A 17,431-nucleotide genomic window follows, 5' to 3' on the forward strand; every position below is an offset into this window, starting at 1 on the left:
CTGGCCTTCCTTCAGTTCCTAGATGTGCCAAGTGGATTCCCACCTCAGGGCCTTTGCACACACTGTTCCTGTAGCTATGAAGTCTCTTCCACCTGAACTTTGCCTGACTGGCTCCTCATTGTTCAGGTCTCAGCCTAAATGTCATCTACTCAGTAACTAGCCTGAATAAACAGGTTCCTCCTTCATCTTGATTTTAGTAGCATTTGGTCGTTTCTTTCCTCCATTCTTTCTATCTCAGTAATTACACATTAATTTATTTAGCTTACCCCTCTATACCCAGCACCTGACACTGTGCTGGGCCCACAGCACATACTAGATAAATATTTGCCATTTGATGAATACATGTCAGGTTCAGAGCAAAGACTGGCCAGACTAGATTCAAGTGCTTTGTGACAATGGATGGCCCCCCTCTGGCCTCAGTTTCCTCTTCTGAAAAATGGGTAACACTAGTACCTACTGCAGCAGGTTGTTGTGAGGATGAAATGAGAGAATGGGGTACTGACAAGCCAGGAAGTAACTCCCAGCCCCGCACTGGGGGGAGGACAGAAAAGTGAGGAGACATCTGAGTCCCAGGGGCCATTCCAGAAGCAGCTGGGCCCCAAGTCTTTGCTTCTAGAAACCAGAGCGATAAGTTAAGTTCTACCATGAAAGGAAAGAGCTTATGGAGTCAAGTATGAAATGTAGAGTGTGGGTGATACAGCCACGGAAAGAGGGTTTAGCAGTTAAAAAAAAGATTTAGCAGTTAAGAAAAAATATCTAAAAAACTTTTTTAATAAAGCCTACAAGTCTATCCCCTTCTTTCTTTATCAACGACACGATTTATTGATCGAGGAGGCCATATCGACTAAATAAATCTTGATAATGACCAAGGCAGCAATCAATACCTGCTTATTATCAGCCCGGGCCGAGAATTTCATTTTGCGAACACAGGCCGAACCGCAGGGCGCGCCACACAGCTCTGGACTCCGGCAGGTAGGCCAGGGACGGATGGCTGGGTGGTGTTCATTTTCCAGGACAGGAGACAGGAATCTTTCTTGTGTTATTAATAACCTCCCACCTGCCACCCTACCCCATGCCTCTCAGGCTTGTGGGTCTGGATTCATTTCCATGAGTTGACAATGATGAGGTCTTTTAAGATATTTAAAAAACGAAGGGGAGGGCTTCCCTGGTGGCGCAGTGGTTGAGAGTCCGCCTGCCGATGCAGGGGACACGGGTTCGTGCCCCGGGCCGGGAAGATCCCACATGCCATGGAGCGGCTGGGCCCGTGAGCCATGGCCGCTGAGCCTGCACGTCCGTAGCCTGTACTCCGCAATGGGAGAGGCCACAGCAGTGAGAGGCCCGCGTACCGCAAAAAAAAAAAAAAACAACGAAGGGGAAAACACAAGCATAATGAATATAGGTGGGGGAACCCTGAGAGGGGAGCAGGGAGTGGGGGGACTGGCTCTGGAAGAGGTACCTCCGGCCCCTAGTGAGTGAAGGTCAGGGACATGAGTGGCCAACAGACCTGCATCCTGGGTTAGAGTTCAAGCTCTGCTGCTTGCTGACAATATGGCCTTGGACTTAACCATCTGTGCCTCTGTCTGCTCAACTGTAAAGACGGGATAATAGTAGTTTTCCTGTCCTAGTGTTGTGAGAATTAAACGAGATAATATCTGTCAAGGGCTCTAAACACTGTCTACCATGCAATAAAGGTTCAAGAGGAACTGTCAGGCCTTTCTGTGCAGAGAGCTTCCTTCTGAAGCTCCAAAGCAAATGCCAGGCCTGCCCTTGCTAAAGCCAGCCAAGGGGCATTTGGAGAGGCCTGGCCTCCCACCCAGTGCCTCTCTGCAAGGATCTAGTCTACCTTGCCGCTGGCTGGTGAGGACCAGGAGGTGAATAACAAACAACAATGATCCTGACAATAATAATAAAAGTAATAATAGCTGCTCGTTTCCTGGGAATGAACATATTCCAGGCCCGGTGCTAAGGACTTGCCATGCTTCCACTCATCAAACCCCCACAATGTCCCCATGAGGTAGAGGCTGTGTATGATTCCCATTTTACAGATGAGGAAACTGAGACTTAGAAAAGTCTAGTGAATCACCCAAGGCCTCCCAGTTAGGAAGCAGCAAGGCCAGGGTCCAAAGTGAGGTCTGACTACTCCAAGCCCATGCTCAAATCATTTCAGGTGCTGCCCCCAGGGCACCCGAAATTCAACAGGAATTACCTCAAACTACCTCACAGCATCACCGTCATCATCATCATAGTTATTATTATTGTTGGTGTTGTTGTTAATAAAGACAATGATTAATAACAGTCACTATCTTGGAAAGGCTTACAGCATGCCCAGCCCTAGGCTGTGTCTGTATTGGTTTGTCGCTCCTTACTTCTCACAGCCTTGAAGAAAAGTACTTCCATCTCCAAACGGTTATAATAGAGAAGCTTTATGAGGGCAGGGACTTGGTCTCTTTTGTTCATTCCTGCACCCCCAACACCTCACATTGCACCTGACACATAACAGGTGCTGAATAATTTTCATTAAATGAATGAATGAATAATCTGTCTCGACAACCCAGGGAAGCTCCATTTTAGACAGGAAAACCGAGGCCCGGACAGAGTCCTTCCACCACAAAAGGAAAGGGGAGACTCCGATCCTGACCTCTTGCCTGACTGTAAACTAGGAGTCCCAGGGGATGCTGAGCAGGAAATCCCCTCAACTCTAGCATCCAGAGACCTTGATCCCTCTTTGACGCCTGCTGGGTTGATCAGATGGGCCCACGAACCAGGCTTTGGGAGAAGAATGTCATCTGGGTCCAAAAGCGTGTTAACTGGCTATCTGTGTCCCCCATAACAGCCATCTCACCGGCTGCAGGGACCTGCTTTGAGCTGTCTGTGACTGAGGCCACCAAACCACCACTGATGGTCCACAGCCTGCCAGAAATTAATTAATGGATTTATTAATTAGGATGGGAGCCACCTCCCAGGCTGGAATTGGGGTCACCAGTTTCTAAAGCGAGACTCACAGAGCTAAAGATAAATCTTTGTTCACTGTGAGTCTGAGGCCCGTGCCCAATTCCCAATCACAGAGTGAGAGACTTTCAAGAGCTAGTGATGGGTAAAGAAGCTGGGGACCTGGGAGGAGCTGGGTCCCCCAGGACCACCCCCCAAGGTGGAGTCAAGGCAGCTGCCCTCACCTCACCCTTCCTGTGGTAACCATCCACTCCATCATCCAAATATTTATTAAGAACTTACTATGTCCTTGCCCTCCCCAGGTAAAGCAGATGGTGGTAAAGAAATGGGGGGAGGCTATTTTGGAAAGAGAGCTTAGGGAGGACATCTCCGAAGAGGTGATATTTAAGCAAAGGACTGAAGGGACTGAGACAGAACCAAGGAGATGTCTGGGAAAGCGTTTCCCACACAGTGGGAACAGCAAGTGCAAAGGCCCTGAGGTTGGAATGTTTGGTGTGTTCAAGGAACAGTGAGGAGGCCAGAGTGCTTGAATAAAAAGGGGAGGAGTGGCAGGAAATGAGAGTGAGAGATAATGGAGGGATGAAAAAGGGAAGGGGGGACCTAATCACACAGTGGGCCAGGTAAGAACAGGCAACCGGCAAGAGACAACGTTGAGAGTGACACCCCCCAGGCTCCCAACAAGACATAAAAGATACCTCAACTGAGCACTTCCAATGTATTAGGTGCCTTAGGTAGATGTCCAAATCTCATTTCATCTTTCCTGTAGGGAAGTGTGATCCTCTGAGAAGCAGACGCAAAGGGAGGATTACAAGACAGAGAGATTTATCAGGATCAATGCCTGCGCCTGCAGGAGGGAGCCAGAATGAAGGAGAGAAGGAATGAAGGAAGGGAGGGAGGGAAGAAGGAAGGGAAGTTGGTAGGTAGGTTGGCTGGTTTGTGGAAGCATCCTAGACTGCCGAGGAGTCTGGAGCCTGCAAAGGAGTCCTGTGTGTCCCAGGAACAGGTCTGCTTTTAGTCCCTGCTAAACTCAGCTCCTGGCTGTGGCACTTGTGGGGTGATCTCCAAGAGCAGTTATCTGGTGCCACCTGCCTATCACACTCCCTAGAGTCAAAGGTCTGCAAGGTGCATTCTCATGGCCGCCACTGGAAGGTACCATTATTGTATCCATCTTATAGCTGAGAAAACCAAGTCTCAGAAAGGGGAAATAACTTGCCCAAGGGCATGCAGCTAGGAAGGAGCAGAACTGGGATTTGAATCCTGACTGCCCCGTGCGTGATCACGAGATAAACAGAGGATGGTGGGGGGCATTTTGCAAAAGAGCAAGAATTGGGCTTGAATACCTTATTAAAAAATAAAAGCAATACCCAAGGCTTTTATGGTGTTTGACAGTTTACTAAGTACCCACTGAGACAGATTCATTCCGGGCCACACATGTGCTAAATAATCTTATTTTATGCTTCATCCTTACTCCCAACTGACAGATGGCAAGACTGAGGATGAAGGTGGGTCCAAGAGCCACTCAGAATCTGTGACCAGCCTCACTGCCTTCCTTCAATTCCTTGCATGCACTATTTTTCCACCCACCTCAAGGTCTTAGCACATTTCCTCTGCTGGAATGCTCTTCCCTGACCTTGTCCTTGACACCTCGGCTGAAGCATCACTTATTCCAGGAAGGCTCCCCCAGACTCAGGCAGTTCTTTTGCCTCCTACTGTCTCAGAATCAAATCCCCCTGTGTGACTACACACCCATCTGTCCAATGAGACGTGTACCCACCCCCCCATTGTCTGCAGGCTGGGTGAGAGCTGGCACTCTGTCTTCCGGTTCACTGTGATATCTCCAGTATATTATTATTACTTATAGTATTTATGCTATTTACTTATTATTATTTACACAGTTATTAGTTACAGTTATAACTTATACTGTGAGTGGTGAATATACATTTCCAGACTGAAGGACAATAGCAGTTATTATTATTAACATTATATAGCACATCTACGTCCTGGGCACGGATTTCACACTTCACGTGCATTAACTCACTTAATCCACAATCCTTAAGGAGGTGGATACTACTGTTATCCCCATTTTACACAAGAGAAAACCGAGGCTCAGAAAGGTTAAGTGACTTGCCCAAGGTCACACAGCTGGTAAGTGGCAGAGCTGGGACTAGAGCCAGGCCCCGTGGCTCCAGAGTCCTCACTAAATGTCTTTGGGAATGGGAGGCTGCAGGGCTTGAGTTTGCAGCCCACACTACACCCCTCGGATACCTGGAGCCCACAGACACTCATAATGGACAAGCACCCCAAGTAGGTGCCCCCAGCAGAGTGGCCTCTGAGTGACCACCTTACTCAGGGATACCTGCCCTCGACCTGGCTGCCCTGGTGACCCCTGTGGTCCTGTCTGCAGCACCCACACTCCAAACAGCTGGCTGGACAAGTCTATCGACCGTAATGGTTCCTGGGGAGCCATTTACCCCGTCCAGTTCGAGCGACAGCGGCCCAGAGTCTTAAGCACTGCTTGGCTCCGGGCGTCTCGGGCAGACAACCAGCTCAGGCCAAAGAGGCTGAAGGATTGATTTTTTTTTCTCTCTTTCTTTTTAATGACAAATGCGTATCCTGGAACTGCTGTTTCATCTGGCTGAACTGAAGGATGGCAGAGGGGGTATATAGGGAAAGGACTGGGAAGGCGGGGGCAGCCACTGGCCCACTTTGAGGGTGACTGAGCTACTGAGGAAAAGCAGAGACAGAGGGCTAATCATGTATATTCATGAAGCTTGTCAAGGGCCTTTTGTTTTTTCTGGAAATGCCGCCTCTTCTGACACTAGGCACCTGGAGAAAGGCAGCCAGTGGCCTTGACAGCTACCCTCCTCATGACCCCTACAGCTGACCTGACCCAGCGCAGACCCTCAACCCAGGGCCTTGGCACCACCGTTCCCTCTGCTTGGCATGCCCTTGCCAGGTCTCCACCTCCTGCCAGGTGTGGTCAGAGCGTTTGATTTATATGGGATACTGGACATCTGAATTTCTTAGGTAACATCTCCTATGTTTTAAATGCTGACAAACGTACACAAAAGTGTTTTTAAAATATTGCACTAATCGAGACAGATACATCCGTTGGCCAGACATAGCTCCCAGTCTGCAACCTCTGTGCTCAGAGCTCCCAAAATATAAGACATCACATACAATATTAGTAATATATTAATATAGTAAAAGAGTAAAGAGAGTAAAAGAGAAGAGAAAAAGTGCCCAGTAATCTCTAAAACAAGCTTTCAAGGCCAGCAAGTTCCGGGATCCACTGGTTATTTGGTTTTCTCACCCCTCTCTTACTCTCTAAAAATACCAACGACAATAAGAAGACACATACGGAACAGTAGTTGTGTGCCCAGCACTGTGCTAAGCACTTTCACATTTAAAGTGCTTTAATCTTTAAGAACAACCTAAAAGGTGAAGACTACTGTTAGTCCCATTTAGAGACAAGGAAATAAGGCTCAGAGAGGTTAAGTGACCCATCCAAAATCACATGGCCAGTAGATGATGGAGCCAGGATTGGAAGCCAGACAGGGGCCCTTCACCATCCTGGCTCCTCGTACTTCCCTCTTGAGGGAAAAAGTATGGAACAAGTTTCTAGAACTAAGTTTGATCTACCCCAATACTCTCAACTGAAAAGTGAAACACTTTGGCCATGCCACAGCCATCACATAGACCAGTAGACCAGGCTCAGCAACTATTGCCCTAAGGCCAAATCCAGCCCACCACCTGTTTTTGTAAAGTTTTATTGGAATATAACCATTTCCATTCATTCTTGTTGTCTATGGCTATTTTCATGCCATAGTAGCAGAACTGAGTGCTTGCAACAGAGACCACAAAGTCTAAAGCATATTATTATCTGCCTCTTTACAGAAAAAGTTTGGCAACCCTGATGGCAGACCTAGATGGTTTCCTAAAGAGTCTAGAGAGATGCCACACCCTGAGAAGGTTATGAGGTCAAAACCCTCAGGGAAACACCATCCTTAGAGACGTGGAAGCACATTTACACATTAAAGGGTAAAAATGGTAGTGGAAGCTTCTTCAGGTATTTGGGGTGAGACCAAACGAAAAGAAGGAGCCAGCCACGGGAAGATCTGGAGAAAAAGAGTCCCAGGCAGAGGGAACTGCAAGTGCAAAGTCCCTGAGGTAAGAATGTGCTTGCTGTGTTTAAGGGACAAAAAGACCATTGTGACTGGAGCAGAGTGTGCAGAAGGAGAGAGACTGGAGATGAAGCCAGAAAGATAACAGGGGGCGCAGATTACGGGAGCCTTATAACCAGGGGAAAGGAGTCTGGATTTTAAACTTTTAAGTATGACAGGAATAGATTGTTCATATCCTACAAAACGCTACAAATGATTTTTGTGAATGGATCTGCAAGGCTTAGAAACCAAGAACTCCATCCTAGACATAATTTCTTGTCTCAAAAATTTGTTTAAACGGTCAATAGCTCCCCCTCACCGCCAGAACGGGCCCCCAGGTCATTAGAAGACAACATGTTTAACTGGCACACAAAGTATGTCAGCATCCTTCCCCTTTACAGCAACTAGTACAGCAGACCAGATGCGCACAGCTAGGCCGTGTGATGGATTAAGAAATGGGACACTTGGAATGTTGGGTGATTCACCCAGGGGTGCTAGAGGCTGTACCTTTTAGGTCCTCTTGGGGCCCTTCCTCTCCATCTACTACCTCCACGTTCCCCGACATCTTCAATATAAGCCACTGTCATTACTAAAGAGCACCCCCAAGACAGAAAAATCAAACCAAAGACTGAACCCTGAATTCCTAAGCCAGGAACAAAGGTAGGCCACCACCTCAGTCCCCTTCCCATGCTCAACCTCTGCCAGACTCAGTCTCTGAATTAGATATCTGGAAGCCACCAGAAATTCAGCCCTTTCAGAAAGCAACAGAGAAAACCACAGTTCCTGGACAGCCATGTCCACCATCATCCAGGACCAAATTTAGCACCAGCCAAGGTGCTCACGTTTTAAATCCCATCTGATGGAAGAAAGGTTACCACAACAGAATGTCAAGTTCGAAGACAGAATCCACCTTTTAACAAAAGAGTTTTTTTAAAAAAGAAGAAGGAGAAAGAAAGAAAAAGGAAGGAAAAAAAAAGAAAATGCACCATCACCATCAGAAAACCTGTTCCCTCTGGTCAAAATAACACCGTGCTCATCTGAAATAACCCACTGAGACGCTTATTTGCTTCTTTAGGCTTGTCCGTGGTTTCTCGATTTTCTACAGTGAATTCAGGTATTAATAAAAGAAACTTCGAGACCTCCAACAGCAAAAGCGGTCAGGGATGAGACGTTGCTCGTTTTTCTTCCAGCACTCAAAGAGAGAGCCCATCTTCGGGAAGCAATTTCTGTCGAGTTGAGAATCCAGAATTTTGGGATGCCCAGAAAAGACTGCTGGGTTCTTTAAATAAATTCTCAACACCTGTTTCTAGCTCCTTCTGCAAAAAAGGCCCACAGGGTGTGGCTTCCAATGAATTGGAGAGGCAGATGGAATAGGGTCACCCACTGGCTGGACTTGGAAGGGTCCGGGGGCTGACCGATGGTTTGGTCGTCATATTCACAGAGCTGCTGCTAGAAATCTCCCCTCACACCCTCTGCCTCCCAGCTCTCCCTTTCCTCCCCCTCCAACCTCCCACAGCCCTTGCCCAATGCCAGCCATCGCATGGGCCTGGGCCTGGGCCTGGGCCACGCCAAGCCTGGTCTGCTCGTGCTCCCCACCCCGGCAGCAATTCTATTACAGCAAAGTTTCCAAAGTTAGGATTCCGCCAACAGGGCTGATAGCTTATTTACTGCTGTCATCTAAAGAAAGAGGAATTTTGACACATTGTTAAATGATAGCACATTTAGATAAGTCAAGCTGTCAGAGGCTCTAATGGATGTCTAAACTCTCTGTGGCTGATATGTAAAACTTATGCACTTCAGAATATCATAAGGTTATAATATTTTAATCACATCCACGCTCTTTTCTAAACTTTGAGCAGGGAAAAACATTCCATCAAGTCCCATCTCCCAGGCGCCAAGAAACTGAGCCTTCCCAGAAGTTTCTCCAAACTCCTTACAAAAAGTCCAGCTTCTCTCACTCGACCCGTCAGTCTTCCTCCCTAAATGTTCACACCCCAAGCGGAATTCGTACTGTATGATCCCTCCACCCAACCTCTTTCCTCCCAAGAAACGTAGATGTGCATTTGGACTGGGCACCAACTCTTGTTAACCCTCTTCGAAGACAAAAAAAAAGATATCACAGGAGACTGGACCCAGAGCATCATAAAAAAAGTGGCAAAGTGAAGCAGAAAAAGAAAATCACAAAGGTATGAATCCAGTTATGACGATTATACACAGAAAAGCCATAAAAAAATACTGCATTAGTAATGTTCACCATAAAGCAATCTTATAACCAAATGAAACATGCCTAGCATCAACTCTGAGATAGAATTTTTTTCTCTTCTCGTTTCCTGGACTGCTAGCTGCAGAGGAAAAAAAAAAAGAACAAGCAGAGAAAGGGAGAAGCAGTTTCAGGGATCCTGGAGTAGGGTACCAAATGTCACAGCATCTTTACCATCATCAGCCCTCAAGTCATTAAGACTGCTGACTGACTTCCATCCTAGGAAAACAGCCCCGCTGTGTCCAGAGATGGCACTGGAAGAAATAATAACCGGACTGCTTCTATATTTGAAAAATGTATACTTCCGGAGGGCTGTGCGCAGGCCGGTACAAGGTCACCTTTCTTGCCAGGATCAGGGTGGCGTCAGCAGCATGGTCTGGCCTGGGGACACAGGCCTCCTTTGCTGCCTCGGCCACTTTAACACTCAGCAACTAGGCTGCATGAAACCACTGAATTGAAGCCACACACCTCACACTCATAAGCAGCTGGGCCACGTGAAGAGTGGGCCCAAAGCTCTTGGCCGGCACAGGGCCTGGGGTGGGGACCCACCTTTCCTACCCAGATCTTGGAACGAGCCGGCTGAAGTTTTCCCTTCTGGCTATCTCCCAGAGGAGAGGAAAGTGGGAAGGGAAAAAAATGAAAACAAAAGTATGGCACCGGAGTCATTAGCATTATGCACAAGAGATGATCCCAGGCAAAAGTGCTTAGGCTCATAATCTGTTTCCGACAAAATGCCATCAGTGAGAATACGGGGGGGTTGCGGGGGGAGGGGTCGGCCTACTGGGCAGGGGAACAACTGAACATTTCAGGACAAGGGTGGGGACCACAGCAGATGTGAGGGCCTCAATGTTTACACTCGGCCACCGCTGCCACATTTACCTCTCTGCTCTCTAAAAGTGTGCAGCTTTTCAAACTCCCACAGGGACCCACACACACACTTAATATCCATGTAAATGAGCTTAACCCCTTCCCCAGAGCCTTCTCCTTTCGTGCCAGACACACCAGCCATTGTCTTAATGAACACACCCACCCCTCCCACACCCTATGTATACACCCTGTGCAGGGAGACGTCTTGGCCCTGTATCCCCATCACCTGAATGAGGCTCTCCACCAACCCCACCTTCATCCTTTCCAGTTCAAATTTGCTTTTCCACCTCAGCATCTTCTAAAACCCTAACAAAGGGTTCTCAGATCAATGACAGTCCAACTGGAATCAAGATTTGGGTGACCCCAACAGCTCCACAAAAGACCCCTGAGCCCGAGAAGGAAAAGAGTGAGGTTCAATACCCCCTCCACTCCAGCTCAGAAATCAGCCCCCTGGGAGCCGCACCCACCCCTCAGCATCCAGCCCCAGGTCTCACTCTACCTCCCGGTTGCAGCCCAAGCTCCCCGGATTGAAAACGAGTTATCTAATGAAAATTGTGTTAACTGACATTCTGGCCAACCGGGAGCAAATACCAGCGCTGCAAATCTCGCCGCGGAAATTTTCTCCAGCCCAGAATAACAATAGGACCCTGCAAAGGGCTTTCACCAGCCCTTCTGGTTCCTCTTCTCTCATCTGCCACGTTCTTGTCATTCCTTATGTTACAGAACATCAATCATAAATAAAGACGCTGTCCCCCAGCCGTGCCCGGGTCTCATTTACAAACATTAGCAGGGAATACAATTACCATTGGCCTTCGTGCCAAGCCCAATGTGGCTGCCCAACTCTCTCCCGTTCGCTCCCTCTCTCCCTCTCTCTCTCTCCCCCCATCCCCCACTCTTCCAGAAAGGCCACTTTAGCATCATTTAAACCAGCAAGCACAGCTCACAGCCCTGCCCGCCTCAGCTGGCCACCAAACTGTAGCCCCAACTCGAGCGACGACCTGGAATTGCAAGGCACTCGCAGTTATTAACTGCATGCCTGAGTGCCCCGATTTTCTCTCCAGCTCAATGGCTTTGAGGGAGGGGGCCTGCAGGGAGTGAGGAGTTAGGAAGGAGGGGGGTTGGGAAGCCACCAGGAGGAAGGGGGTACTGTAACTACTTATCAGAAGAAACTTGACGAGATTTGCAGGCGGATTAAAAAAAAAAAAAAAGTGGGTCCCTTTTTATCTCCAGACTGATGCTCTCCCTTCTTCTGAGAATGTCAAGGCCAAGGCAGGATGCTTTAATCGCCCGTTATCAGCACCACTTCCCCGCCCCTTGTTCCCACCGCACCTTGGTGAGACTCCTGAGTTTGGGGGGCTTGTCTGGAGCATCCTGGGGCACCTGGGAAAGGACAGAGTCTAGCGCTGTGCCTCCAGCGCGCAGCTCTCTGAGATTCCACCCCCCAGCTCGGCCTCCTATTGGGTCAGCAGAGAATACCCCCAAATCTGGAGGAGACAGACTCCCAGAAAAAGGTAGAATGGGGATAAAGTGCCGGAGTTTGGGAGGGAGTCACTCTAGGGAGGAAGAAGGAAAGAAGAGAGAGAAAGAAAGAAGAGGCTGGAGAAAGGAGAAAAGAGAGGAGTGTCGGGGAGGAAAAGCAGGAGGTAGAAGACAGCGAGGGAGTTTCCCATTTAAAAGTTCCTGTGGGCCCGAGAGCCTGGAGTCACCTGCTCTGCTCCGCTCCCGGTTCTCCAAGGCCCCCGAGGCAGGAGCGCAAACTTGCGCGCGCCCCGGGCCCATCTCCACCGCCCGTCCCCATCTAGACTTGGAAAGAGGTCGGAAGCGGGAATAAGACAAGAAGCAAAGACGAACCCCTAGAACCCGGCCCAAGGAGAGGTCTGCCGGTGTAGGCGGCCAGTCCAGCGATGGTGGCTGTAGCGGCTGGGGCGGCAGCAGCGGCCCCCGGGTGGCTGCGCGTCCGGGCTGCGCAGCCAGGCGGGCGGTGGAGGTGCCGGCGGGCGACGGGGCGCGGAGCCGCCTCCTCGCCAACCCCGGATGCCTCCCCCCTCTCCTCCTCCTCCTCCTCCCAGCCCGCCAGCTCCCTCCCTCCCTCGCCCGAACCCGAGCCGGGCGCGGACAGGCACTGGGCGCGCTCCGCGGCCTCCCCGGGCGCCGCGAAGTTGGGAGGCGCGCAAAGTGCGGCGCAAGGGGGGTTGCCGGTGGTCCCGCCAGCAGCCCCCTGCCTGGGACCGCAGACCCTGCCTTCCCCGTGCCTCACTCCGCCGCTCGCCCGCCGCCTCGCTCCCCGGGCCGTGGGCTCGCTAGCGCTTCTCCATGGTCGCGGCGGCTAATCGATGATTGAACCGAACAAAGAGCAGCGGCGAGATCAATTCCTAATACCTATCGATGGGCAGCGGGCAGTCGAGCCCCGGCGAGCCCCAGCAGCCGCCGCCCGCCTCCCTGGGGCGCCCGACCGCCCTCCCGGGTACCTCCCCAGTGCGCCCAGGGCGCGCCCGAGGGTTCCCCACGGCCGCGCGGCCAGTGCTGCCCGCACTAACCTGGAGTCGCCGTAGATCAAATCGCTTCCAATATTGAAACATCGATCCCACATTGGCGGCCATCTTGGGGGCTATTCGAGACGCACACACACAAGAGTTTGGCTTTTCTCAATGGCTGCACTCAATATCCGGGCTGGACTCCCCCCAGCCCCGGGGCCGCCGCCGGCCGCCCGGGCCCAGCGCGCCGCCGCTCGGGGCCCCTCGGGCGCCCCACGGCCTCCTGCCACCCGCAGCCCCTCGGCGCCGCCGCGCCGCCGCCGCCGCCGGGCCCGGGAGCCGTGCGCCCCCCCGACCCCCGGAGGGCGCGGGAGGAGCGCGCGGGGCGGGGAGCTCGGTGCCCGCCGGGGGGAGGCGGCCGGGGATGGGATGGGAGGGGACGGGGGGGGAGGCAGCCTCTCCAAGAGGCGCTGGCGCCGCCGCTGCCCTGCCTGCAGCCGGCTCCCGGGCCCGCGGAGCGCTCGCTGCATCCCCCCCCCGCAAGTCCGGGGTCGGTGTGCCGCGCGATTGCACTTGACTTTGGCTTTTTGCAAACTTATCAATACAGACGTAACGTGCTGATCAATGCAAAGGGAAGTTTGGGGGGGGGCAGCAGGAGGCCGGCGCGTGGGGCGCCTACCCCCGCCTAGCACCTGTCTATCCCCCATCCCCGGCATTGCATACTTAAAAAAAAAGTTAATAGTTTGCAATGCATTTTTTTTCTTTTGCAATCGGAGCACACACAACACGTGCCTCGGGCTGCCGCCGCTCCTCCGCCAGCTAAGCTTCGCATCCGAGGGTAGCAGCCCGCAGCTCGAGCTGTGTAGACTCGCCGGCCGGCGGGCTTATGGGAGCCGGCCAGAGGACTGGTGGTAGCTGCCCGGGGGCGCCACTGAGTTGTGGGAAATGTCACCACTGCCGCGCGCAGTTTCCACGCTATGATACTGTTAGGATTATTACTACAGAGCGGTGTCTTGGCCATAGCACTGGGTTTTTTCCTGGGGTCCTCTGCAATAGGGATTCTTGTTATTGTTATTATTTTCGGGAGCCTTTAGTCCAATTACATGGGCTCCTCACAACTTTAGAATGGGAGGCCGTTTTATTGTTATGATTATTAAAGAGGGTTACCAAACCTCTTGAGCCCTTTTCCACGCAGTGGGTTGGCTTTTATTGTTATGATATGTTGAGGGGGCCCTAGCCCAGCTCTGGATCATTAACAACTACAGAGGTTTCTGCTATCATTACCATCATTATTCAGGGGTCCTTAGCCTAGCTGGGGACCCCAGGTCCTTAGCCTAGCTGGGGACCCCAGGTCCTTTGCAGTACGGGCCTCCTTTATTATGAGTGTCTTTAGCCCAGCTAGAGGGAAATTCTGGTCTTTTGCAATTTCTCGGATGCTGGACAATAGAGGTGACTAGATTTCTTTTACATTATCCCTCTTTTTGCCTCTGTGCAAGTGAGAGGTCCCCAGTCTCTTCCCAACGTCCTACCCACCCCCCACCCCAGGAGGAACTCAGACCTCCCAACCCCCTCCATAACTAACACTTCTCCTGACCCTGGGGTCACTCTCCCTCTCTGGCATGTCCCCCTGCCAAATCCCACCCCAAAAGGGGGCATTTCCCCCCTTTTTCTCTGGGCAAAAGATATGCTTTTATAGACAGCAATCGGAAATTATATTCTCTTTTTATGACCCAGCTTGGACTTCTGACATCACTCTTGGTCTGGGACAATAGATCAATACAGAGGGTTATAAAAAAGATAAAGTTTAGAAGAGTTGTAAAGAAGAAAGGATCGTGATGGATATTTTTGATGATTTTCCAATATCTGTGTCTTGGAACACGTGCTTCAAGGCAATTAAAGTTTTTAATGTAATGTAAATAATTGTTTCATAAATGCTTCAGAAGAAGGTGTGATCTTTCTGAGCAATCGCTCGAGCTGTTTAAAAAACATAATGTGATTTAAACAAGGATACAGTATTTCTGTTACCATCCCCATACATCTTCCATGAGGCCTGGGTAAATATATTAATGCACAAGTTGAAAGACTCATAAGGCCAAAAGTACAGCATTCACCAAGATGTAATGAATTAGGCCTAGTTAGCAATTCCGAGTGGCCTGTTTCCTTGCCAGATTAAATTGCACGTGATATGTGGTGTATCTAAGCTCTCGATAACTTCACGTTTAAATTACAGTTCTCATTCTGCAAAATGAATTTAGGGAAATTTCATAACTATTGCATGGCAATTTTTTTTAATGGCCACATTTTCTCCTGAGCATCCGTAAAGCTTGCAGCTTCTTGTCTTTGAGTCTGTTTTTTTAAAGACCTGTAGTAGAAAATCTGGAGCGAGTGTGAAACCTTTCAAAGCAATTTTTAACAAATCAAGGTTTTGATGCAAGATTATTTTAAATTTATGTCTGACTTTGCAGTCATGGAACAAATTAACATCATGTACCTCCTGATATGATGTATGGAGAAGGACACAACACCACTTCTGTGGTATTCCTGCCAAAAGTGCATAATTTGAATCTAATTGTGAAGCGATATCAGACAAACCCAAATGGAGGGGTAATTCTAGAAGTAAACAGCCTGTTCTCTTCAAAAATGTCAGTGTCACATGAAACACACAGAAAGACTGAGGAACTATTCCAGATTAAAGCAAAAGAGGGGACTTCCCTGGTGGCACAGTGGATAAGAACCCGCCTGCCAATGCAGGGGACACGGGTACGATCCCTGGTCCGGGAAGATCCCACATGCCGCAGAGCAACTAAGCCCACGTGCCACAACTACTGAGCATATGTGCCAGGCTCTACAACAAGAGAAGCCACCACAAGGAGAAGCCTGCGCACCACAATGAAGAGTAGCCCATGCTCTCCACAACTAGAGAAAGACCGCGCAGCAATGAAGACCCAACGCAGACAAAAACTTCTAAAAATTTAAAAATTTTAAAGAAAAAGAAAGCAGAAGAGACTTGACAAGCGATTAAAACATATGATCCAGCATTTTCTTTTACTAGAAAGTGCATTAATTGGAGCCAATGGCAAATTTAGAATAAATCAACAGATTAGATAATGGTATTGTATCATGTTAGTTTCCTGGTTTTAATCATTGTACTGTGGGTATATAACAACATATCCTCATTTTCAGAGAGAACATTGAAGTATTTAGGGGTAAAGGGAAGGCCACCATGTCTGCAACTAGCTCTCAAACAGTACAGACAGAAGTAATATGCATCTATTTATTTATCTAAATCTATCTACACAGAAAGAATGATATAGCAAATAATGCAAAATAACATTTGAGGACTCTAGAGAAAGAGTACACAGAAATTCTTTGTACTCTCCTTGCAACATTTCTGGGAATCTGAAATTATGTCAAAAGAAGAAGTTAAAAGAAAAATAATAAATTAAATTTATGCCTGACTTTGTCTCAGCTGTTAGGGACTACTGGACTTCCAAATAAAAATTCTGCATGGAACTTTTGTACTTTCCTGACTGACGTAGGCTGCACCTTTGACCGAGCAGGAAATTGCCACAGCAAACATGCTTACTGAGGAGCAGCGAGAAAATCCAATAATTCAGATTGTTTTAAGTCTGTGATATTTTTAAATGACTTAATACAGTAGGTCTCTGAAGAATTCTGACAATCTTAATGGTAGAAACTTGCAGTCCCACTGAGGAATGGGTTGCTACATAAATACTGAATGATCATGTCTTTCTGTCTGGGCTGAAACATATTAGCTTTGCTTAGAGGCTTACTGCTTTATTCAAAAAATAAATTTCAGCCATCTCTCCCCACCATATTCCAAGCGCATCGTGCGCCTGTGCCTTATTAGACGTGGGGGCTTATGTTCCAACGGCATCTGTTACCATCTCAGTCTCAGCGATAATGAATTAAGCAGTTAAGTGTTTACCCCCTGAACGGAGTTAGCTGAGGGAATGATATTATTATGGGTGGTCCTTAATGAAAGACCAAGAAACCAGGAAACTCAAGACTTTTTCAGCAATCAGCCTTGGATTTGGGAACTAAAGTACTAGAATATTAAATATTTTTGAGAAAAGCTGTTTTGCATGTTCTTAGCACATTCTCCCTGCCACAAACACACATGTACGCAGATATACAAAAACTTAAGCAGGTTCCTGGTTGATTCCTGATTGTCAAAGACCCACACATCAAGGTAAGTATTTTAAAAATTACAATGGCAAAGAAGACACCCTCTTCCCACCCCAGAGAAAGCAGAGGGTGGCTTGGGGCAGCCCATCCTGAAAGCACAAGCAGACCAAGAGCCAGATCCTTTAGGAAATTCAAAAACTGTGCAAGAATCTCAGGGAAGATAATGGCAGGTCCTTAGCCACGAACATAATGATATGCGAAATCTCCAGCATCAAAGCTGTAACAAAAGAAAATGTCCTTCAGTAGCTCTGCACTGCCCACCGCAGCTGTCAGGCAGGAAGAAAGACAAGTAGACACTCCAAATTCATCTGGAAGTTTTCTAGCCCTGGGAGAGGAGAAAGGGATATAGGAGTGTCTGGCTGACACCTGCAGGGGTGTGTCCCTGGAAGTTGGCCCATGGTTAGGTCTCAGATCCAGAGGCTGAAGTGACTGGCAACAGAACCAAGCCAGCAGTTCCTTACGTGCAAAACACTTGACACAATGCTGTCAACCACTACCATTATTAAGCA

At 49.1% G+C, this 17,431-nt stretch overlaps 1 protein-coding gene across 8 annotated transcripts in view; it reads right to left on the bottom strand.

Moving 5' to 3' along the window:
* CUX2 (cut like homeobox 2) overlaps positions 1-12,915 on the bottom strand; it is a 262,248-nt gene extending 249,333 nt beyond the window's left edge. For 7 of the 8 annotated variants that reach the window (XM_060283222.1, XM_060283216.1, XM_060283223.1 and 4 more), the window contains exon 1: positions 12,777-12,915. In XM_060283222.1, coding sequence (XP_060139205.1) covers positions 12,777-12,839 — 63 coding nt within the window. In that variant the 5' untranslated portion in view covers positions 12,840-12,915. Of the gene's footprint in view, positions 1-11,042; positions 11,083-12,776 lie in introns of those variants that run through there. The other variant, XM_060283220.1, reaches the window with a different exon arrangement.
* Between the last annotated feature and the right edge of the window lie 4,516 nt (positions 12,916-17,431).

Source organism: Globicephala melas, chromosome 13 (assembly GCF_963455315.2).
Source record: "Globicephala melas chromosome 13, mGloMel1.2, whole genome shotgun sequence".
NCBI classification, from domain to species: Eukaryota; Metazoa; Chordata; class Mammalia; order Artiodactyla; family Delphinidae; genus Globicephala; species Globicephala melas.